Source organism: Typopeltis vanoorti, chromosome 13 (genome assembly GCF_054136105.1).
Source record: "Typopeltis vanoorti isolate ZY-2024b chromosome 13, IOZ_Tvanoo_1.0, whole genome shotgun sequence".
Lineage (NCBI taxonomy): Eukaryota > Metazoa > Arthropoda > Arachnida > Uropygi > Thelyphonidae > Typopeltis > Typopeltis vanoorti.
In genome coordinates this window covers 98,175,642-98,200,000 of record NC_143561.1, presented here as the reverse complement: position 1 = coordinate 98,200,000, position 24,359 = coordinate 98,175,642, and the positions used below count along the sequence as shown (strand labels likewise).

The 24,359-nt window shown below is 37.4% G+C and overlaps 1 protein-coding gene across 1 annotated transcript in view; it reads left to right on the top strand.

Annotated features, from left to right (window-relative positions):
* The window catches only part of LOC150100406 (uncharacterized), a 621,895-nt gene that overhangs the window by 69,226 nt on the left and 528,310 nt on the right, over positions 1-24,359 (top strand). The window contains exon 5 of the mRNA XM_090402392.1: positions 7,941-8,051. Coding sequence (XP_090258518.1) covers positions 7,941-8,051 — 111 coding nt within the window. The remainder of the gene's footprint in view (positions 1-7,940; positions 8,052-24,359) is intronic.

Here is a 24,359-nt window from a genome sequence, read left to right as displayed (position 1 = left end):
CCAGACATCTGCTTTAGAGGCATATACTATGGACAACATATCCAATACCTGGGAAACCCATGTTCACTGGCTGATTTGTTTGTTTTGCATGGGGAAGAACCTTAATTTCTAAAACAGAATGAAACTGGGATAATTTTTCTATTGTTTCAGAAATCTAATGATGACAGTTTTTCACAGAGCATAGTTTTTCTGGATGAGCTATGAAAGTCAAAAACAATATATCAGAAAACGTTTTATGTTATCAAAATGTAAATTCAATTCTATAATAATGATAATAAGAATAGTTATGCAACAATAATATAATATTATATTATTCTCATTTACTCAGGAAGAACGAAATGAGATTAATTGCTGTTATTACCAAATTTTTATTTCCAATAGGAAAGAAAGAAAAACAGTTACTATTAGAACATACAATTTTTCGAATACCTTCAGAGTAATCGTCAATAGAATATGCTCATGTTATTTCATAATACTCAAATTCTATTTTCCATGAAATATCAATTTTTATTAATTGGTACAATTAATAAATCACATATTTATTAATAATATTTATTATTATTATTAAGTTATTATTAATCACATATTTATTAATAATTTATTATAATAATAAATTATTTATTAATAATAATTTATTAATATAAATCACAATTGATTTATTAACAATAAATCAATTGTGAAGCAAAAAAACTCGGGTTTTTCATCCCGCATACAGACAATCGGCCCTTCAGAACAAATGCAATTTACAGACAAAAAATACTAGCTCTGGTGGTGATGGTTGTTGTGGCCAGTAGATGGCATTGAAGGAGTTGATTGGTAGTAGAGGTTCTGTGCAGTAGTGGAGACGGAGAGTTGTACAGTAGGTGTCCTCCCACGATGAGTCTTCAGACTCCTTGGAGGTCACGAATAATAATAATAATAATAATAATAATAATAAAAAGTCAAATATCATAAGACAGTGAAGGAAATTCCAAGTAACACAGTACAGGTAAAGACAGGTGACACAAAGATTGCTCACCAACAATTAATCCACTAATCGCTCTAAAATAGCCGTAAAGGGATTAATAGCAGAGGGAGGTAATGGCATGATAAAAGGTAGAATGCCGATGAAGTTTTGATCCATGAAAAAAAAAAGCTCGGGTGTTCTGGCTATTTTATCCGCCTCAGCCAGTTGGGGGGTTAAATGCTTTGGTCATTTGCTGCACACAGGAAGTTCTGTTGTCTGTACAAGCCTTTTCAGATGATGGTGATCTTTTTCCTGAGAGACTATCTTAGGACCACAGTTGCATCTCTTAGACAAACATTGTGAATTCTTTTTCCACTGATTAAACACCTGGGATATTTTGCCTTTTGAAAAACCACTCCAGCCAGATGGGCACTCGCAATAACTTTTATCGAACTCTGAAAGGTTCTTTATTTTTCTCTTTATTTATTTTATTATATTTTCATAAATGTTTCTAATTCAGTGACTGGTATGTGTACATTGAGAACAAAAGAAAGGGAGTCATTTCAGTAAAATTACGGTGACCACAACTGTGTTAGAAATAATTACTTTAATTTCCTGACATATTGACCTTCATGTTAAGGTTATCATCTGGAGTATACACATATATACATATGTGTATATATTATTATTATTATTAAGAGAGATCTCCAGGGAACTCATCGAGGGAGGCCATACTATTTGCACCAGCTGTCATACCTGTTTTCTGGAATTCATTCACGCTATTTGCACATGCAGCATCCAATGGCAAATAAATTCCAATCATGCACTACTCTATGAGAGAAAAACCTAGCTTTAACCTCCTTGACAGCATTCATTCTCGACTTCCATGGATGCCTTCTCATCCTTTTCATCCATCTCTTAGGATGGGTTGAGTCTTCCCTAATGGGAGGCTTATGACAAATTAATGTAGCTGGCTCGTCACTCCACTGCTGCATCCCCTAGGGGCAAGTACTCATGACTGTAGATCCATGTGTTCATGGGGCTGATTTGCCTGTGCTGGGGGATGAACTCTCCTTCCAAATAAGATGTTAGCTCTCCTCTTGGCAACTCTGACCATAATCTTCATATTTCTTTTTTCTACAGACCATCCTCCTCCCAGGTAATCTGTCTTGTATCCTATGATGCTACAACAGTACCATTTTTTATTTTTATGTAATTCCCACACATGCAAGGTTGTAGGCCTGTAGTACTTTAGTACTCTGGGTGAGCTAAGGATATTTTCTATTCTTTTTTATATAAAAAATACAAAAAAAGTATATTTTTTTGTGATTTTTATTTATTTTTTTGCATGCCCTACAAACCCTGTTCTAAGTGACCAAACATGGAATATTTTTAAGCTGTTTTTACTTCAGACCTCCAATAAGCAGGGTGGTGGTCTTGCACTGGGCCATGACTCCCACCTAAACACGATCACAAACATTCATGTATGTGAATGGAGCCACAACTTTGGTTGGAGTGGATATGCCAACTACTTGGCCAACCAGAATGGCAGATGGCAGATGACTTTCAGGATTTTTATGCCTCAGAAGCATGGTGCGAATATTGCTTTTGCTCTCCTGATCTAAGCACTTGCTTCAGTTTAACAAATGATAGCCTGGTCAGCTGAGAGGTTAGCAGTCCTCTTCATAGTTTTGCTGATGACACTACATTCCATTCCCTTGTTAATTACACCAAAATCGTGCAATGCTCAGATAACTTCAACATTTTTTATGGTATATGCCTTTAATGCTGATTTTCTTGCCATTCTCAAATGAGATGAAAATAATTAGTGAATTTTAATGTTACTAAAACACAGTCCTGTTGTATTTCTAGAAAAGACCATGCTTCACTCCTAATTTTTATTCTGCTCACAAACCAGTATCACTTCTCTTTTCTTGTGTTAACATCTGCATTATGTGCATAGTCACTTCAGTCTCCAAAAAACTTGGTATTCTTACTTTATTATTATTATTAATATTTCACCTCCATGGAGTCAGAGACTTATCGTGGGAAGCACACACTATTACACCCAATGCTCATCCAACCGTGCCTTAAACTGATTCAATGTGTTTACACCCACAACACACTCAGGCAATGCATTCCACTCACCAACCACTCTCCATGCAAAAAAACCTACTCCTCTGCTCACACCCTCCTTATGCAGTTTCCAGCAACAGCCTCTTGTTATACTTCCCTCTCCCATTCTATGAAAAATCTCTTCCATGTTGACCTAACAACCCCTGACTAACTTATAGGTCTCAATCATATCCCCCCCTCCTTCCTCCTACAACGTACATTCTCTTAATCTATCCTTGTACTCATTTATCACATTCCAAAGACCACTGACTACCTTTGTGAATCTTCTCTGGACCTCTTCCAACATATCCTCATCACCGAAAACCCGGTGACCAAATCTGTGCACAATGATCCATATGAGACCTAATCAAGACCTTATATGGATCATAACCTCTCTATAATGGAATCATAGCCTCTGTATGTCAGAGTCTTCTGCATCATTGCCATTATCCGATGTGATGTCTTCACAACTTGTGCAATGTGGATCCTGAATTTCAGGTCCTTGTCCACCATCACTCCTAGATCTCTCATCTCCTCTACTTCTGTTAAAGTCTCCCCACCAAGTGTATACTTAGCATCCCATCGTTGCTTACCAAATTTCAAACCCTTACACTTTGCAACATTGAACTGATAGTTCCACTTACCTTCCCATTCATGCAATCTATTCAAGTCTTCTTGTAAGGCCATAACATCCAATTGACTCTGCATTTCTCTCCACAGTTTTGCATCATCTACAAACAGCTGCATATCACTAGTTAAACCAAACCCAACATCATTAACATATAAATTGAACAACAATGGCCCCCAAACTGATCTCTACAGCACACTGCTAGTGATCTTTAGGGGTTAGTTTGGGCCCCCCCCCATACAACTCTCTGATGCCTATCTGACAGCCAGTCACTGATCCAACTCAGAAGTCTGTTATCCAATCTCATCTGTTTCAATTTATTAAAGACTTGTCGTGTGGCAGTCTATCAAAAGCCTTTGCAAAATCCAAGTACACCACCATATACGCATCTCCCCTGTCCAAGATGTTTGTCACCTTGTTATAGTACATAAGTAGGTTAGTGAAACATGATCTCCCCCTTAACAAACCCACGCTAATAACCACAGAGAATACTGCTGTTATCAACCCATTTTTGTGTCCTACTTCTCATCAATTTCTTCAGGACTTTCACCATAACTCCAGATATACGGACTGGCCTATAATTTGAAGTTAGAGCTTTATCACCTCCTTTATGCAATGGAACAATTTTGCCCTCCTTCCACTCCCTTGGTACCTGTGCTGTTATTGTAAGACTCTTATTAAACATGCATGCCAATTCCCTGAAACATTCCTTATAAGATGTGTGGTGATATATGTCATCAAATCCTATTGCCTTATTGATATCAAGGTTATTTATTTCCTCAAATACATCCTGCTCGCTTACAATTAAACCATCCCCTCCTATGTCCTCTATACTTAATTTCCTCATGATTCCACCCTGAACAGAATGAAACACCTTTATAAATTGATCGCCGAATACCTTAACAATGTCTTCTGCCACTTTCATCCATTAACTTCATCTTACCATGATCATTCTTCCTTCTGCTTGCCACATATCTAAAAAACTGTCTAGATTTTTCTTTGTCTGATTTGTCAATTTCATACTATACATTTGTTTTCCTTACTGAGTCACTCTCCTGGCTTGTTCTTTATACTCTTCATGTGACTGATTATTGCCATTATTCATCTTGTACCAAAGTACTTTCTTTTCCAGATTTCATGCTTAAGCTCCACATTCATCCATTTTACACGTACCTATTCAGCCTTTTGGCCTTCGGAATACATTTGACATTGAGCTGTTATGTATCTCTTTGTCAGTTCTCGTGCAGCATTTATTTCCTTACCACTCAACTCCTCGTTCCATGTTATAGCTCCAAGCTGCCTCTTGAGCTTCTCATAATCACCAGCCTTATAATTCCACATATATCCTTTCCTCACAAAAGTTTGCATATGACTAGCCACAACACAGGTGATGACTTCATGATCATTTTCACCAACTGAAGGAAAGTGTGAAATCCCTCTAACAATTGCATCCTCTGATGAAATGATGAGATCTAGAACTCTTGATTCTCAAATTCCCTGTTCTTAGAATATTGTTGTCACATCTGGGGTGCCAAAAAAAATACCTCCCTCATGATGTTTAACTATCAATAAAAGAGCTATTAGTTTAATAGATTATCCCCCTTGTTTATATTCACTATCTCATAGACATTTTTTTTTGTACGGGTGCCAATTCACTAGAGTAGGAACATTCCTATATTTTTCTCTAACCATATATGAACAGTTGCAGTTGCTGGTGAGCATTCACATATAGTTCAGCCAGGGCCATCGCAAGATTAGTTGCATCCTGAGGCAAACAATTAAATATCATCCGTGATGGATTATAAGACAAAAATATAAAAAAATCTCCAATTGTTATTTTGTTTTTATTACAAGAGAAACATTAATGCAAAATGATTAAATAATAATATTAATTAAACGAGAGCCTGTGTAGCTCAGCGGATGTGGCGTTTGCACACCGCCGCGCTTGGCCGCACGAAGGAAGACTTGGTTTCGAGTCTAGTCGGCGACTAGAGGAAATTTTTCTAAGCCTTTTTTCGACCGGTTCCCGAGTTAGTCGATCTCTGGCACGGGCAAGCAGGTTTTTCCTCCCGGAATCGGGTTTTTCGTCCTGTAAACTCAAGAAAATCAACCGTAGAACCCACATTATTTCAGACATTAAATATATTGTGTTAGGGTCAGGGACCACGAGATGGCGGCACATTTGAGCCGTCTCTCTTCACTGTGTACCGCTTAATTAGTGATAGCCTTGGGCCATCTGTCTCTGATTGGGTACCAGTGGAGATTGAACTGCCCACTCAGTCTCCAAAACGTTAGATAGGGCTAAATGGACTCGCCTACTCCTGTATACGGGAATAAAAAGGAGTTAGCTGATTTTTTTTTTTTTTTTTATTAATTAAATGTTTGCTCTACGGGGATATCGCCCAATAAAACTGTTTATAAGGTCTTCTAAATTTAAATATTGAATTATAAATTTAAATAATAAGTTATGTCTGCCTCTATCAATATATTTGCTAGACCAACCAAACTTTCTTGATTCATTGCTGTTCGCAAATAATTTCTAATCAGTTTAAGCTTGGAAAAACTTCTTTCTGCACTTGCTATGAGTGACGGTGCCTACCGCAATATGGCTGAACAAGGGTCCTTATTAAGCCGCTCCATGAGGCAGGCTGCCTCTATGCTACACCCCGTCGATGATACGGGTTCAGCTCTGAACTTGACTTGCCACCAACTTCTCATACAAGGGTGGTCTGAAAAAGTTCTCAGCCTAATAATGAAAAAACGAATTTATAATTTCAAAATTATTTTTATTTTTCAACATAATCTCCCTTGAGACTAATACATTTTTTCCAGCAATGCTCCACGCCACTTATCCCATCACTGTAGTTGTTCTCAGTAAGATCTGTGAAATACCCCTCTACAGCTGCAGTCACTTCTTGATTCGAAGAAAAACGCTGACCAGTGAGGAAGATTTTTAGTTTTGCCAAGAGATAGAAGTCAGAGGGAGCCAAATCTGGGGAATAGGATGGATGTTCCAACAACTCATAGTGCAGATCCCTTAATTTTCCCATCGCCAAAACACCTTTGTGGGCAGGTGCATTGTCCTGATGAAAGATGATTTTTTCTTCTGCAAACAGGATCTTTTCTCACGAATTTTTTCATCTAGTCTGGTTAAAAGATCGGAATAATATTCCCTGGTCATTGTTTTACTCTTTTCAAGATAATTAATGCCTTGCACCGATGCCATGACCTTTCCTGATGATGGAACTAACTTTATCTTCTTTGGCGCTGAACAATCAGCTTCTGTCCACTGTTTTGACTGCTGTTTGGATTCTGGTGTGTAATGGCGAATCCAAGTCTCATCCATAGTAATAAATCGATGTATGAAATTAGTTTTATTCATTTTAACAAATCTCCAAGCACACTGTTCAGAGATTTTCATGTGACTGTGTTTTTGATCTGCTGTGAGCAAATGCGCCACCCATCTTGCTCAAAGCTTTTTCATTTGCAATTCTTCATACAAAATATATCCTACACATTCTTTTGAAATGCCCATGGTCTCAGAAATTTCACCACTTTAACTTGCCAGTCATCCAATACCATATCATGCACTTGATCAAATGATTTCTGGTATTAATGATCAATGATTTCTGGAGTATCATGAAAAATTTTTTTTATGATGCTCAATTTTATCCATTTCAAGGGATACAGACAACACTTTTGTTTCAGACAGCTGTATAAAAAAAAACTCCTTGATAGAATGACTTGCAATGTCACATCGATGCTTATGACAGACGTACCAACGGAGAAAAAAAAAAATCTTGCCAATAATGTTGCCATCTATGGTTGAGGCCGAGAACTTTTCAGACCACCCACATACACAGTATAATTCGGCTTTTAATGTTTATGACTTGTTTGCTACACTTGGTGTATTTCATCCTATCCTAAAATTATGTGTCTTGGTCAAATATAGCTTATTTTCTTGAATTAGTCTATATCCAGAAATTCTCATTGATGTAGATGGTTTTTAAAAACAAAATATATTTTATCATTCAGTTTATTATTAAAATTTTTCATTAAATGTTGTCATGTTATCATCAAATTTGTTTTTATTCTTCAAGTATGTTTGTTTCTCCTGTTGGCATGATATATTCTTGTTTTAATTATTTTATTTTCATTATGAAAAAAATGAGTAAACTTCAGATCCTTCATAATTTGTTTCTCATATCTTCTTAAGTAAAAGTTTGTTGTGCTCTTTCATATTTATTATAGATGGCGTCCTGTTACCACAGTATATGATCACAAAACGCAAATCCATTCTTCATGTTTAGCAACTTATTTAGAAAGTATAGATTGGAAATATACCACACTTGAACTAAACAGGTAAGTCCTTTCTTCATATTGACTTAATTTTTACCAGTCAACACTGAGATAAAGAGAGAGAGAAAGTGAAATGTTTACAGATAAATGTGGAATTGCTAAGATAATTTGGTTTGAATGATCTTTGCAGCTTGATGTGAACCAATATTAACTCATTCACACATTTGTTTTCCACATGTGAATGCCCTAAAACAAATTTTGCTTTTTTTTGCATTTGTAACACAGAAACAAGTGAATAACAAAAACATGAGAGATTTTTCATTTGCTTACACTTTTGTTAAAATAAGAATATTTAATATAGTTTACTAGTCAAGTAAATAGTTCTAAGAAATTTTTATTATTTTTATGGCTATTTTGCCTTCTTTTGTTTAGGAGTGCCCCTGTTTTAATGTTATTGGCTTTTTACTCAAGAATTCTTAGGGCATTGCAGATGTATAGGTATTATTTCTGGGAAAACTCCCATGTTACTCCTCATAAAAACTATTATTGTTATGGCTATTTTGCCTGCTTTTGTTTCTAAGGAAGATTAAACATTGTGCATAATTTCTTGTCATGTATAATTATCAGTGAATCAAGTATATTATATAATTATGAGTTATCAATGAATGCGAAACAGACTGAAGGAATGGAAGTTAGCATAAACAAAAAAAAATACAAATAGAATGAAAGTTAATGAGGCTGATGAAGTGAAAGAACAAAAAATGAAGAAATGAAAGTTAGTGATATGAAAGTAATAGGAATAGGAATGAGGAAACAGAAAAAAAAATCAATCAGTAGAGTGAGGAGTGACAGAGAATGATATTGTAGAATGAAGATTTGAAGAAAAAGTTGTCAAAATGAAATAGGAACATGTGGTGTGATATTAGACATTTAGTGGAAACTAATGAAAGAGTGCAAAAGAATAGACAGAAAAAAAAAGAGAAATAAAGGTGATGAATCATTCATGTATAGCAGTGTATAGAGATTCCATTGTTAAAGGATTGGTTAAAGAGCGTCTAATGCCTGAGAGGGAGAATGAACCAGATAATTCATGCTTTGGATATGAGGAGGAAATGACCAATAGAATAAGTGGTGGTTATGGGAACAAATGATTTAGTTGGACACAAGAAGAATGTAAGAATAGATATCAGGAGGGTATTGAGGAGAGTGAAAGATAATGAAATAGTGGGTAAGGTTATCAGTGTGCTGCTGCTGTGTATGACAATGATGAGTTGAGACAGACAGCATAAATCATGAATGTTATGCAGGAATAGCTGTGAGAAGAAGGGACTACAGTTTATAGATGTGTGGCATATATTTTGAGGAAGAATAGAATTGTACAAAAGTGGCAGATTACATTTGAATGGCCTGGGAGTGAGTGAGTGAATGAACTAGAGAATTTGCTAGATTATTAGGTCACCATGGAGTCAAAAGACTCATTGTGGGCAGCCCATCCTAGAAAACACAAAGTTAGTCATATCACTCCTTGATCTCATTGACTGTTCGTGTGCTCACCACTCTATCAGGCAATGCATTCCACAGTTCAATCATCCTCCATGCAAAGAAACCACTCTTCACTCTCTTGCTGACAGCAAGAAAGAGAGTGAAGAGTGATTTTGTAACTTTCAGGGATGGTCCCTTGTTCTCACTCCTTTCCCCTTTTCCACCAAGCAAAAGAACTCCCCAGTGTCAACCCTGTAATTACCTCTCCACAGTTTGAAAGTCTCAATCATATCACCTCTCCTCCTCCTTCTTCTATCTACCAAACTCTGCAGTCCACATTCCCTCAGCCTGTCTTCATAACTAACATTGTACAGTCTTGATAGCATATTTGTTATCCACCTCTCCACAGTTAATTTATCCTCTTCAAATCCTGGGGAACAAATTGAAGAAAAATAGCCCAGGTATGGTCTGATCAGGGCTTTATACAATGGAATGGAATGGTAACTCTTTTATCTCTGCAGATCAGCATCCTTCTCAGTATTGCAGCAATCCTCTGGGCTACTATCACCACAGTTGCAATATGTTCCCTGAATTTCAGGTTTCTATCAATCATCACCCCCAGATCCCTTGCTTCCCCTACTTCCTCCAGTACAGTTCCTCTAACAGAGTGTGCAACCTCCCATCAATATATCCCAAACATCACGACTACATTTTGCTGCATTAAACTGAAATCCCCATTCATTTGCCCATCTGTCCAGTTTATTCAAATTCAATTGCAGGGCTACCACATCTACACTATTACTAATAACCCTTCCCAGCTTCACATCATCTGCAATCCACTGACAGTGTCATTGATATAAAGGTTAAACGATACAGTTCCCAGTACTGTGCCCTGTGGGACCCTGTTTGTAATGTTCTGCCTCCTTGATATTACCCTCCCCCCTCCCACAACCATACACAACTCTCTGATACCTATTGGATAACCAATCCAGCATCTGGTTCAGTAACCTGACACCTAAACCCATGTGCTGCAACTTAAATATCAGCCTTTGTACAATCCAAAAAAATTGCAGAATATGCCTTTCTCTCATCAACTTCTCTTGTCACTTTATTATAAAAAAAGGCAATCATATTACTAAAGCAAGAGCACCTCTTAACCAATCTATGTTGGCTCTTACAGATAACAACATTACCCTCATCTGCCCAATGCTGTATATGGTCCTCACTAATTTCTCCAAGATCTTAACAACTATTGATGAAATACAAACTGGTCTATAATTTGACACTTTCAGTCTGCTACTGACCTTATTTCATGGCACTATCTTACCCTCATTCCACTCCTTGGGTACTTTTCTCTTGGCCAGACTTTCATTGAAAAGCCAGGTTGATGGAGCTGTCAGTTCTTTAACACATTCTCTCAAGACCTGTGGCAAAATTCCATTCAGTCCCACTGCTTTATTGACATCCAGAGTACTCAGTATTTGAAACACACACCTTCCACTTGCACTTCTAAACAACAAACCTGTCCTATCTCTCTAATATTAAAACCTACTTCTCCAGGATGAAATATCCCAATAAAGTGTTAACTGAACAACTCTACTATGTTCTCTGCATCAGTCACTCTATTCTACTTTTATCCAACAATGTCATTCTTCCGCAATCATTTCTCCTTCTACACATAGAAGAAGAAGAAATGATACCACATAGCTAAAAATTCCTTAGGATTTTCTTTTGATCTCAGGGCCAATCTCTTCTCATATTTCAGTTTTCCTTCCATATCATACTAATCACTCTCCTGTCTTGAGTCTATTCTTAATGCATCTGCTGTCCATCCCTCTCCCTATATCTCTTCCATAACCTCTTTTTAACCTGCAGTTCCTGTTTGATATTGTTTGTTATCCACTTCACATCGAATTGTGTGCTCTTCTTCACCCATTGTATACAGCTTACTATTGCAGCTAATAAATATTCCCTCACAACTTCCCAATTCCTCCCTCCATGGAACTACCCCAAGTTATTATTATTATTCAGGCCTCCATGGAGTCAAAAGACTCATCATGGGAGGTCCTTCCTAAAACACAAAGTCTATCAAGACTCATCGAGGGGAGGTCCCCCCTCCCCCTAAGAAACACAAAGTCTATCATACCACTCCTTGAATTAATTGACTGTTCTCACTCTCACCACTTGATCAGGCAATGCATTCCATGGTTCAGCCACCTTCCATGCAAAGAAACCACTGCTCACCCTCTTGCTCACAGATTCCTTTCGTAACTTCCAGGAATGGCCTCTTGTCATCATTCCTTCCCGCTGTTCAACCAAGTGAAAGAACTCCCCAGTGTCAACTCTGTAACCACCTCTCAATCATATCACCTCTCCTTCTATCCACCAAACAGTCCACATTCCCTCAGCCGATCCTCATAACTACATTATACAGCCCTCAAATTATCTTTGTTATCTGCCTTTGTACCTTTCCACAGTTAATTATCCCCTTCAAATCCTGGGGACCAAATCTGAGAACAATAGTCTAAGCATGGTCTGATCAGGGTCCTATACAACGGCATGATAATTGTTCATTATGTTGAATTTTTTCTTGACAATTATTCATAAGACTATTACACTTTTTTATATAATCTTTATCAAGTAGCTTTATATAAAGCTACTTGATAAAGATTATATAAAAAAAGTGTAATAGTCTTATGAATAATTGCCAAGAAAAAATTCAACATAATGAACAGGATCAACGAGTTCACCAAACAAAAGGTACGCAATCTCGAAGGTTTAAAATGCAAAAAAGCTAGGTATTTAAACCATCTGACTTTTTTAAAAAGATGTAGAGACAATAGCATGATCCCTAAATTTCTTCGTTTGTTAAAGCTACTTGATAAAGATTATATAAAAAAGTGTAATAGTCTTAGGAATGATAACCGTTTTATCTCTGCATGTCGGCATCCTTCTCATTATTGCAGCAATCCTCTGTGTTACCTTCACCACCTTTGCAATATGTCCCCTAAATTTCAGGTTATTATCAATTATCAACCCCAGATCTCTTGTCTCCCCTACTTCCTCCAGTATAATTTCTCCCATGGAGTATGCAGTTTCCCATTGATATTTCCGAAACCTCAAGACCTTACATTTTGCTGCATTAAACGGATACCCCTATTCATTTGCCCATATATCTAGCTTACTACATGCAGTTTCTTCTTCCAAATTTAGACTGCTGTAGTTAAAATCCCCCATTATCATTCTTCTTGCACTTGGCAAGCTCAACTGCCTAAACATCTCCTACTCCTCACCCTCTATAATTCTGGCTTGTAGCAACACCCCACTAAATATCCTGTCTCGCCCACCTCTACCTCACACCAATATACTTTCAAAACCATTAGTGCCATTGCCCACCAAATCCTCCAATGTGAGAGGACATAAGTTATCCATTATCATAAGCAGTACTCCACCACTGTGTTTTCCCTTCCTATCCTGTCGAAAAATGCTATACACTGCTTCTTCTATTCCTGTTAATGTATCATCTTCCATCAACCATGTCTCAGAGATTCTTCAATAATCTTTGAACATGCTGATGCTATCAGTGCCACCAATTCATATCCTTTAATCAGTATACTTCTGGCATTAGTATAAAGAATAAAAAATGTCACTGTTTCTATCTCTATCATTATTACCTTCTGACTTCATGGTATTCAAACATTACACAATATATTTCCCCTATTCACCTATTTTCACTAGGGACCACCCTTGTGGAAATAGGTGAATCCACCCTGATAATTCTACTTTCCCTGCATTGACACACTGACTCGTTCAGAGAACAGCAGTTTTCTTCAGATGCTTGCATTCTTCCTCGTTCAAAGGCAATTGATCTCTCACATACAGCTCCTTTCTTTTCTTAAAGGCCCTCAAAGCATCTACGTATTCCATACCTCTCTTTAGACACATTCTAGCTGACATACTATTCATTATGAATGCTCTTTTCCTCAGCTCGTCATTATCATACCTAGCTAACACACACCATTTTCCCTCTGTGAGTCTTCTTCTGAACAACCTCAAGCATGAACCTCAGATCTTTTGCCACCCAATTCACACTGCTTCTCAAGTCATTCGTGCCCACCATCACTATCATCTCATCCATCCTTTCACCCCGCTTTATTACCATAGCCACACTTTCTTTCGTACCTCCAGGCAAACATTCGTCAGGCATTCTATCTTGCATACTATGGATCGTCGAATCTCCATACATGGCATGTCTTACTGCTCTGTTCCTTCCTTGCTCACCTGCATCCCTCACTCACTCTCCTCCAATACCCATCTCTCTCTTCTTTCTCTCTATCTATCTTTGGTTCCTGCTCTCCCTTACCTTTTTTTTCATTACCTCTCTTCTACTGTTTCTATTCTCTCGTCTTTTATCATTCTCATAATTCTCTCTCATTCAACTCTGATTCACTTTGCATTCACTGCTTCCATTTGCTTAATCTCATCTTTCACACTTCTCAACTCATTCCCCAGATCCCTCCTTTTTCAGTGCATCTCTCTCCGCAAGCTACCCATTCTTGCTCGCCATTCATCTTTCCAACTAAGACCATCTCAGAAAACTTCACAAGGATTCAAACTTTCCACACTCCCCACTTTTATTTTTCATTTACATTCCTCTTGTTATCCTCACACTCTATCACACTACTTGTCTCTCTAGATTGGTATTCTCCCACCTCTGATACAATACTGCTGAGATGTGTTATACTAATCTTCAACTTATGAAGTTTTTCCCATTCCCTATTTTCTGTGGCATATATGTACTTCCCAATTTCTCATCTGCCACACACATATCAAACTGCTGGGATGCATACTTGCCACAAGCACTTCATACCACAAAATCCCACAGTATGTTATGCAAATTGTAGTCCTTAAATGGGGGAGGACTTGGTAGCAATTAGTAAACTGAGCTGCAGCCATCATTCAAATAGTGTACAATGAACTAAGTACTAAGAAGTACTACAACTTGAGGGTGATTTGAAAAGTTCTTGGCCTAACAATGAAAAAACGAATTTATCATTTCAAAGTTATTTTTATTTTTCAACATAATCTCACTTAAGACTAATACATTTAATCCAGTGATGCTCCAGCACCATTATCCCTTCTCACTAGTGGTTCTCAGTAATATCTGCAAAATACCCCTCTGCAGCTGTGATCACCTCTTGATTTGAAGAAAAACGCTGACCAGCGAGGAAGATTTCTAGTTTAGGGGAAGAGAGAAAGAAGTCAGAGGGAGCCTGGGGAATAAGGTGGATGTTCCAAAAATTCATAGTGCAGATCCCTTAATTTTCCCATTGCCAAAACACCTTTGTGGGCAGGTGGATTGTCCTGGTGAAAGATGTTTTTTTTCTTCTGTAAACTGGGTCTTTTCTCATGAATTTTTTTGTCTGCTCTGGTTAAAAGATTGAAATAATATTCCCTGGTTATTGTTTTACCCTTTTCAAGATAATTAATAAACAAAATGCCTTTAGCATCCCAAAAAACTGATGCCATGACTTTGTCTTCTTTGACTGCTGTTTGGATTCTGGTATGCAATGGTGAATCCAAGTTTCATCCATAGTAATAAATTGACACACAAAATCAGTTTTATTCTTGTTAAAATGCTCAAGCACTGTTCAGAGATTTTCATGCGAGTGCATTTTTGTGCGAGTGCAGCACCCATCTTGCGCAAATCTTTTTCATTTGCAATTCTTCGTGCAAAATATATCCTGCATGTTCTTCTAAAATGCTTATAGTCTCAGCAATTTCACGCACTTTGACTCACCAGCCATCCAATACCATATCGTGCACTTGATCAATGATTTCTATTGTTGTTACGCTTTTTGGACATCCTTCATGTGGATCATCTTCAAGGTTACGGCCACGTTTAACTCAGCAGCCCATTAATTAATTGTTGAAAACGAAGGAGAAGAGTGCCCATAAACTGTTATGAACTTCGAATGAATTTCTTTTGGTGTTAGACCTTCTTTTACAAAGAATTTTGTAACCACACGATACTTAATTTTATCCATTTCAAGAGACACAGACAACACTTTTGCTTTAGACAGCTGTATAAAAAAACTACTTGGTGGAATGACTTGCAATTTCACATGGATGCTTATGACAGATGTACTAACTTAGAAAAAAAAATCTTGCCAATTGTGTTGCCATCTATGTTCGAGGCAAGAACTGGTCAGACCACCCACATATACTAAAAATTTTATGTTTTTAAGTAGAATTTTCCCAACTGCAAATTACTTTGTTATACTATTTAAAGTAGAAAACTCTAATAAAAATAATGAAACTTATCTTTTTTCTTCTTTGCTACCTATGACTGACCTCACCCTCTCAGTAAGAATAAACCGGCAGCAAACACAATATAAACAACAATAAAACTCCAATAACGAGACTACTGAAGGACACTTGTATCAAACTGGAAAAATGAAACACAGTTTGTCACACTGTATACTGATTAAAACATTTTTTTTTTTTAGCACAGCTCAAATCTTCTGCCATGTTCTCTTGGATCTTAAGTATAAGGTGGAATGAAAGATCAGGAGAGTGGAATTGAAGAGACTGAAGTGCTCAACAGAGGAAATGGTAGTGTGAAAGATGAAGAGAGAATAGGAAGGAATGCAAGAGGAACAGAGACACGAGGGGGGGGGGAATAACCCAGGTGGGCAGTGAAACCTAGCATAGGGAGAGTGGATGTTGAAAGTAGTAGTGAATATGTGTATGGGAATGATGCATAGAAACGGAATGGATTGAGATGTGAGTGAGTGAGGGTATTTGAGACTGAGCAGATGTACGGGGTAAGTGATGATAAAGATGATTGGGTGTGGGCAAGTGTGGTGGGAAAATCACAACTAACAAGTGGTTTGGGTACTGCTGGTTATAGACCTAAAAGTGAATGACTGTGTTTACTTACTAATATTAGGAGTATCAGAAATAAAGGAGATGAAATTCTTTCTGATCAAGTTTATTTTACTAAAAATTGTTGGATTAAGTGAAATAATAAAAATGGAAGAGTGCAGTGTTTTTTGCTAGTATAGAAAGGACAAAAAGGGTGAGGAAGTGCTGCTGATGTAGCACTTTCCAACATGAAAGAGTGAAAAAAGGCAATGGCTTGGAAGAAGTGTGGTGTGAGGTGGGTGTTGACAGGAAGAGATGTTTAGCTCAATGTTGCTATATGCCATAGAGTGTGGAGGGAAGTGATAAAGAATTGTATAAACAGCTTGGGTTAGTGGACAAGGGATGGGTGAATTTAATTATAACAATATAGATAAGAATGAAAAGATAGCATTTGAGAATAAGGAAAATGAATTTCTTGAGTTCTGAAGAGACAACTATTTTAAGCAGTTTATGAAGGAGGGCATATGATGATTGAGAGTTTTAGATCTGATTATTTCATCAGGGGATGTAATTGTGAGTGCAGGCATTTCCCTCCAGTTTGTAAGAGTGATCATGAAGTGATCACCTGGGCTGTCGTTAGCCATATGAATACTTCTGTGAGGAAAGAATATATATATGGAATCACAAGGCTGATAATTATGACTAGCTTCGAAGAGAGAGAGAGACAGCTTGGAGCTATATCATGGAATAAGGAGTTGAACTGTAAGGAAATAAATGCTATTTGGAAACTGACAAAGAATTACTTAACAGTATCAATGTGTGCATGTATTCCAAAGGTCAAAAAGCTGAATAAGAAGGCACTTTGAAGGCAGCATAAGATAAATAATAGTAATAATCAGTTGAACAGAGAGTATGAAAACCAAGCCAGGAGAGTGACTCAGTTGGTAAGGACAGCAAAAGTGTAGTATAAGCAGAAATTAACAAATCAGTCTCAGAAGCTCAGTTGTAGAGAATGAAATGAAGGAAGATTTAACGTGAGCATGGAAGAGTCATATGAGGAGTAAAGTAACCTAGATGTCAATATGGGAATATTCCAAAGAGTTAGCATTGGCCTTGGCTTTCCTGTTTAACAAGAGTTTTGCAACAGCAAATTCCAAAGGAGTGAAAGGAAGATGAAATTGTTTCCACTTCACAAATATGGTGGAATTATACAATTATAGACTGATCTGTATATTTAGAGTTGTAGTTAAGGTATTTGAGAGGTTTGTGAGAGATAGGATACAAAAGTGGGTTGATAACAGTGGTATTCTCTGTGCTTGTCAGAATGGGTTTGTTAAAAGGAGGTTATGTTTTACCAACTTGCTTATGTACTACAATAAGGTGACTAATGTATTGGACAAGGAAGATGCATATATAGTGGTATACTTAGATACACTTGTGGTGTGGCAATCTTGATAGATTGCCACACAACAAGTTGTTGGCTAAACTTAAACGGATGGGATTGGGTAATAGATTGGTGATTTGGATAATCGACTGGCTCTCAGATAGGTATCAGTAAGTTGTATATGGGGAAGTGCAGATCCTGGAAGAGGAAAGTCACTAGTTATGTGCCTTAGGAGTCTGTCATGAGGAGATTTAATTTGTAGATTAATGATATTAGGATGGGTTTAACTGGTGATATACAGTTGTATATCACTTAGATTCTGTCATGAGGCCATTTAATATGTAGAATAATGATATTAGGATGGGTTTAACTGGTGATATGCAGTTGTATATCACCAGTTAAACCTATACTAATATCATTAATCTATGAATTAAATGGCCCCATGACAGAATCCTAAGGCACATCGCTAGTGACTTTCCTCTTCCAGAAGCTGCACTTCCCCATATACAACTTGCTGATACCTATCTGAGAACCAGTCGATTATCCAAATCACCAGTCTATTACCTAATCCCATCTGTTTAGCCAGCAACTTGTTGTGTGGCAATCTATCAAGATTGCCACACCACAAGTGTATCTAAGTATACCACTATACAGGTATCCCTAGATTAACGCGGTTAATTAATCCTTCGATGTTACCGTGTATATCAAAATTGCGTTAATCAAATCTAATAATCAATGGTAAAAAGTACAATTCGTACCTAATCGATTATGGTACTCTTTTAGGAAAGATAAAAAATGAATGCAAAGTAAATGTTTAATAAATGCTTGTACCTACATTATTTACTGCAATTTTTTATCAAAAGAAGTTATCAAGAGTCGTTTGAACAGTTTTAGTTTTTTTCTTATTGGCATAAATTCTATGATAATAAGAAAAATGACTCTCCAAACCTCGGCAAAAAAGCAATAAAACATAAAGGAAAAACACTGCAAATATAATACATGATGGTACAAATTATGTGGATATTGAATCCAATGTTATTTCATAGGTGAATATAGAAACTACAAGAGTTTCGTGCCGAATGTATAGAAACTAAGTTTCATCGGATGCAAGCATAACCAACTTTATGGACAACTGTAGTAAAGGTGGAGTAAGCTCCAGATCACTTTTGCATAGTATTTTCCATAAATGTAAAGCCCATCTCCTAGAGGACATGTATGATAAATAAGTATTTGGCTCCCTATTGTAATATATGATGGTTAATTTATTTTCAGTTACAATCTAAAAATTATTGAACGAAGAATAAAAAAAAACAAACTAAACCATACTATACTGACATCAGAGGTCGTGGTATCTCTCAGATAACATTTACTGTCAAATATCACGAACCTTTACATAACATGTGTTAAACCAAACTGACAGCAAAAAACAGTGCAGAATATCACTCGTAACATATGAATGCACAGCTACTCATAACCTCCAAGCTACACACTGAATTGTGTGAGAATATTTATATTAAGGATTTTGCTTGTATCTGTCATATCAGCTGCGAGCTCCTCAGGGTTAAAGGTGCGTTAATCAAAACTCTTGCCCCATAGATCAAGGGATTGCCGCAATTAATTTCGCCACGATAATCAAAACTGCGGTAAGCAAAACCGCATTAAGAAAGGGATACCTGTATATGCATCTCCTTTGTCCAATATATTTGTCACCTTATTGTAGTATATAAGCAAGTTAGTGTTGCCACACCAACACAAATTACCACACCAAGTTGGTTACACTTGGTGTGGCAATTTTTGAGGAAGTTGAGGAGACGAGACCCTACAGTAGTGATGGACAAGGATCTGAAGCTTAGGGGTCACATTGCACAAGTTGTGAAGTCATCACATCAGATTATGGCAATGATGCAGAGGACCTTAATGTGCAGAAATAAAGCAGTTCTGGTTCCATTGTATAAGGTATTGATCAGGCCTTGTATGAATAATTGCATACAGATTTGGTTTCATGGCGATGAGGATAGATTGAAAAGGAGATCCAAAAAAGATCACTAAGTTTACCATCTGAGTGAGTCTTCTTTGGGATATTGGATATGAAGACAGATTGAGGAAATGCAGTATGCAAAGCCTTGTGAATAGAAGGAAGAGAGGGGATAATATGGAGACATTTAAGTTGATAAAGAGTTGTTGCCCAGTTAATGTGGAAGAAATTTTTCATAGCATGGGTGGATGGAAGAAGTAGATCTAAGGGACATCCCTGAAAGAAGAATGTGAGATTGGATATCAGCAAATTATTGAAGTGAGTGAAAGACTACAATGTAGTAGGAAAGATAGTTTGTGTGTTTCCCAGGTATGACACATGATGAGTTGCAGTGGAGAGCAAAGATCTTTAACAAAGAATGTTAACAGAAATGTGTGAAGAGAAACGAGTGCAGTTTGTAAACATGTAGGATGAGTTTGAGGGATGAATGTAGTTGTATAATAGGAATGGACTGGACTGCATCAGAATGATTTTGGAGTGAGTCATTTGGGAAAGTTGCTGCTGGAGGGAAGTGTAATGAGTGATGTAAACAAGGTATCAGTGGAAGCCAAAGTTGATGTGCAAGATGATCTGCTTTCTGAGCAGGAGAGTGGATTAGGTGAGATTGATGTAGTTGTAAATGGAGAAGCAAATACGACAACAGGAAAGCAAGTTGGACAAGGAAACAGGGTTGGCCAGGAAGAACAGGGCAGCATGGTGTAAGGTGGATTCTGGAAATGGCAATGAAGGCATGTATGTGGATGGTCAGCGTAGGAATGGAATGGCCAGGAATACATGGGGATTGGAGTCTGGGAGACTATGTGGGACAGAAGATGAGCAGGCAAGGAGAAGTCACAGATGGGGAAGAACATGAGTAGGATTGGCTATAGACCAAGAAAGGAATTGTTATGTTTATTTACAAATGCCAGAAGTGTCAGAAATAATCGAGATGAAACTATTGCATTGATTGAGTTATGTGTCCAAATTAGTTGGAAAAGAATGACATCAGTATCACTCCCTCCCTTCTTGCCTTTCCTATCTTCACGTTTTTCGTGAAGATAGGAAAGGCAAGAAGGGAGGAGTGATACTGCTGATAGCAGGGGAATTATGTCCATGCAAAGTTGAAATACAGAGAGGAAAAAAGTGGCAATGGTTTTGAAGTAGTATGGTGTGAAGTGGAGGTTGATAGAATGAGATATTTGGTGTGGTGTTGCAACAGGCCAGTAAATGTAGAATGTGGCGACAAAGAAATGTATAGGCAACTGGGCTTAATGAGCAAATGAAGGGCAATCATTATGGGTGATTTGAACTACACAATATTGATTGGAATGAAGAGATAGCATCAGGAAATATGGAGTATGAATTTCTTGAGTTCTTATGGTATACCAATCTTAGGCAGTATGTAATGGAGGATACATGAGAGTTAAAGAGTTTCAGATCTGGTTATATAGTCAGAGTATGTGATTGTGAATGGAGTATCTAATCTTACCATGGTTGGAGAGAGTGACCATGAAGTGGTCATGTGGGTTGCAGCCAATCACATGAGAACTTCTATAAAGAAGGGATATATATGTGGAACTATGAGGCTGGTGATTACTGAAGGCTTATGCGACAACTGGGAGCTACAGCATGGGAAGAATATAAGCCGTGTGGGCATTGATCAAGAGCTATTTAACAGCAGCAATGTCTGAATGTAATCCAGAGGTGAAAAGCCTAAACACGGTAGGAGCAAAATGGATGAATGAAGAGATTAAGTGTGAAATCTGTAAGAAGGCATTGTAGAAGCAAACAAGATGAATGCTGGTGATGATTAGTTGCATGAGGAGTACAAGGAGCAGGCCAGGAAGGTGACTCAGGTTGTAAGGGCCAGCCAATCCAGGTAAGAAAATTCTTAGCGAGTTTTTTTGATATGTGACACGTAGAAGGAAAAATGGCTATGGGAGGATGATGCTCATTGATAAAACTGGTAGATTGGTAGCCAATGTGGAGGATAGAGTTTAATTATTCAATGATCAGTTTATCAGTGTATTTCATCCTCATGAAGGCAACATCAGGAAAAGCTGGAGTTTAGAATATATAGCGGAAGATGGGCTGATGGTAAAAAAACTGGAAGTATATGAGAATTCAATAAACTTGATGTTAGTAAGCCAGTAGGATTTGACAGTATATCACAATGTGCCATGAGGGAATGTCCTATAGAATTAATGGCACCTTTGGTGCAACTAGTTAACATTAGTCTTTCAACAGGGCAGGTCTCAAAGGAATTGAATGTGGAAAAAATTATTCCACTTCACAAAGGGAGGACAGAAATGAGACTAAGGCTACAAATGATAGACCAGTTTGTATGTTTGGGATTGTTAGAGAAGTTGTTGAAGATCCAGGATTCAGAAGCGGATTGATAATAGCAGTATTCTTTTTGATGGGTCAGCATGGGTTTGTTAGAGGGGGGGGTCATGTTTCAGCAAACTGCTTATGCATTACAACAATTTGACAAACTCATTCAATAAAGGAGATGTATATATGGTGGTATACTTGGATTTTTCAAAAGCCTTTGATAGACTGCCACATAGTAATCTTGTAGCTAAACTGAAACAGATGGAATTAGATAACAGACTAGTAATTTGGATAGCTGATGACTGATTAACGGGAGGAGGGAGATAAAACAAAGGCTACAAATAATAAGCTAGTTTGTGTGTTTGGGGTTATTAGAGAAGTTATTGAAGACCAGGATTCAGAAGTGGGTGGATAATAGCAGTATTCTTTATGATGGGTCAGCATGGGTTTGTTAGAGGGAAATCATGTTTCAGCAATCTGCTTATGCATTTACATCAAGGTGAGAAACTCATTCAATAAAGGAGATGCATATATGGTGGTATACTTGAATTTTTCAAAGGCCTTTGATGGAGTGCCACATGGTAAGCTGGTAGCTAAACTGAAACAGATGGGATTAGATAACAGACTAGTAATCGGGATAGCTGATTGGCTGTCATACAGGTAGCAGCACATTGTATATGGAGAATTGCCTATCTCAAAAGAGGAAGACCGCTAGTGGAGTGCCAAAGGCAGTGATGAATTCTCCATGCTTGCTATGCTTGCTGCGCAAGCTCATTAATTGAGAAAGAAGTAATATTTATTTGTTAATAAATGCTTGCATTTATAAGCATTCCATTTAGGCTTTTATTTTTGTAGAACAGAAGATGTCTTAAGCTTGCACCGCAATAATTGAGCTTTGTGTTGTGTATCGAAGGCCGATGCTTGCTCATCTAGTCAAAGCTACCTTGGCTTGCTCGGTTGTAGGAGCTTCCAGGTCCTTGCAGCAGCCCTGTGGTTTCATGTGCGCACATAGCCATTTCACATCATCTCACTCTGTTGCTTAAACAGGGGCCATACACAGTCAACATAGCTCTAGCCATTGAGCTTTAGCCAGCCTTTACAAGTGTGCGTTTTGCTTGGGAAAATTAAGTTACAACCAACTTTTTATGAAGATGTTATTGACCAGTTCATAAAGAAGAACCATAGGGTAGAATTTTATTCAAGTATCTAAATTGAAAAATATAGAATATCATTTGTAAAATAAATGTTGTATTTGTATGATTAAATGTACATAAATTTCTAAATATATAGTTTTAAATGGTCAGTAATTCATTATTCTGCTAATCAGACTTCAATCACAACTTTTACTCCCTGAATGATGACAAGAGCAAGCGTGAATTTCAAGACCAGCATTCGCCCCTCTCCAAAGGGATCTGTTTTGGGACCATTATTGTTTAACTTGTATGTTAATGACATTGGAACCAGCTTAACTGGTTCCAATGTCATTAACATACAAGTCATTTTAATGTTGCATAGTGCAAGGTCTTAAAATTTTGTATTCAAGGTTGGGATCTATCTAGAGTATAGAATTAATGGAGATATTTTGAAGGAGGTGAAGGAGATGAGAGATCTGCGAGTAATGGTGGCACAGACTTGAAGTTTAGAAGGTAACATTGCTAAAATTGTATGACCGTCCCAATGGATTATGTCAATAATGAGCAGGACATTGACATTCAGAGGCAAAGAGTTTATGGTTAAGGTTCAAATGGCCTGATCAAAGCCTGTATAAGGCTTTGATCAGGCCATGTATGGACTACTGTGCACAGATTTTGTAGCCTGGTTTTCAGGTGGGTGAGGATGAAGTTAGGGTCACATCTATGGAATTTCAGATACAAGGAGAGAATGCAACTTACAGAGCTTTTTTAAAGGAAGAAGAAGAATGGATATCATTGAGACACATAAATTGGTGAGGAGTTGCTATCAGATTAATGTGGAGAAGATATTTCATAGAGTACAGAGAGGCAAGGGTAGAACTAAAACCATCCTTGGAAGCTGTATAAGAAGGGTATGAGCAAGGGAGTGAGAAGCATGTTTTTTGCATGGAGAGTGATTTGTGATTGGAATGCATTGCCTGTAAGTGTGTTAAGTGCAGAAACTGTGAATGTGTTCAAAACACAGTTCAATGATCTTTTGGCATTAGAGAATATAGGTCTTCCATGATGTGTCCTTTGGCTCCATGGAGTTCAGATAATAATAATAAAACATTGATGCTTTATATGAACAGGTAGAAGTACATCCATGGATTCTACCC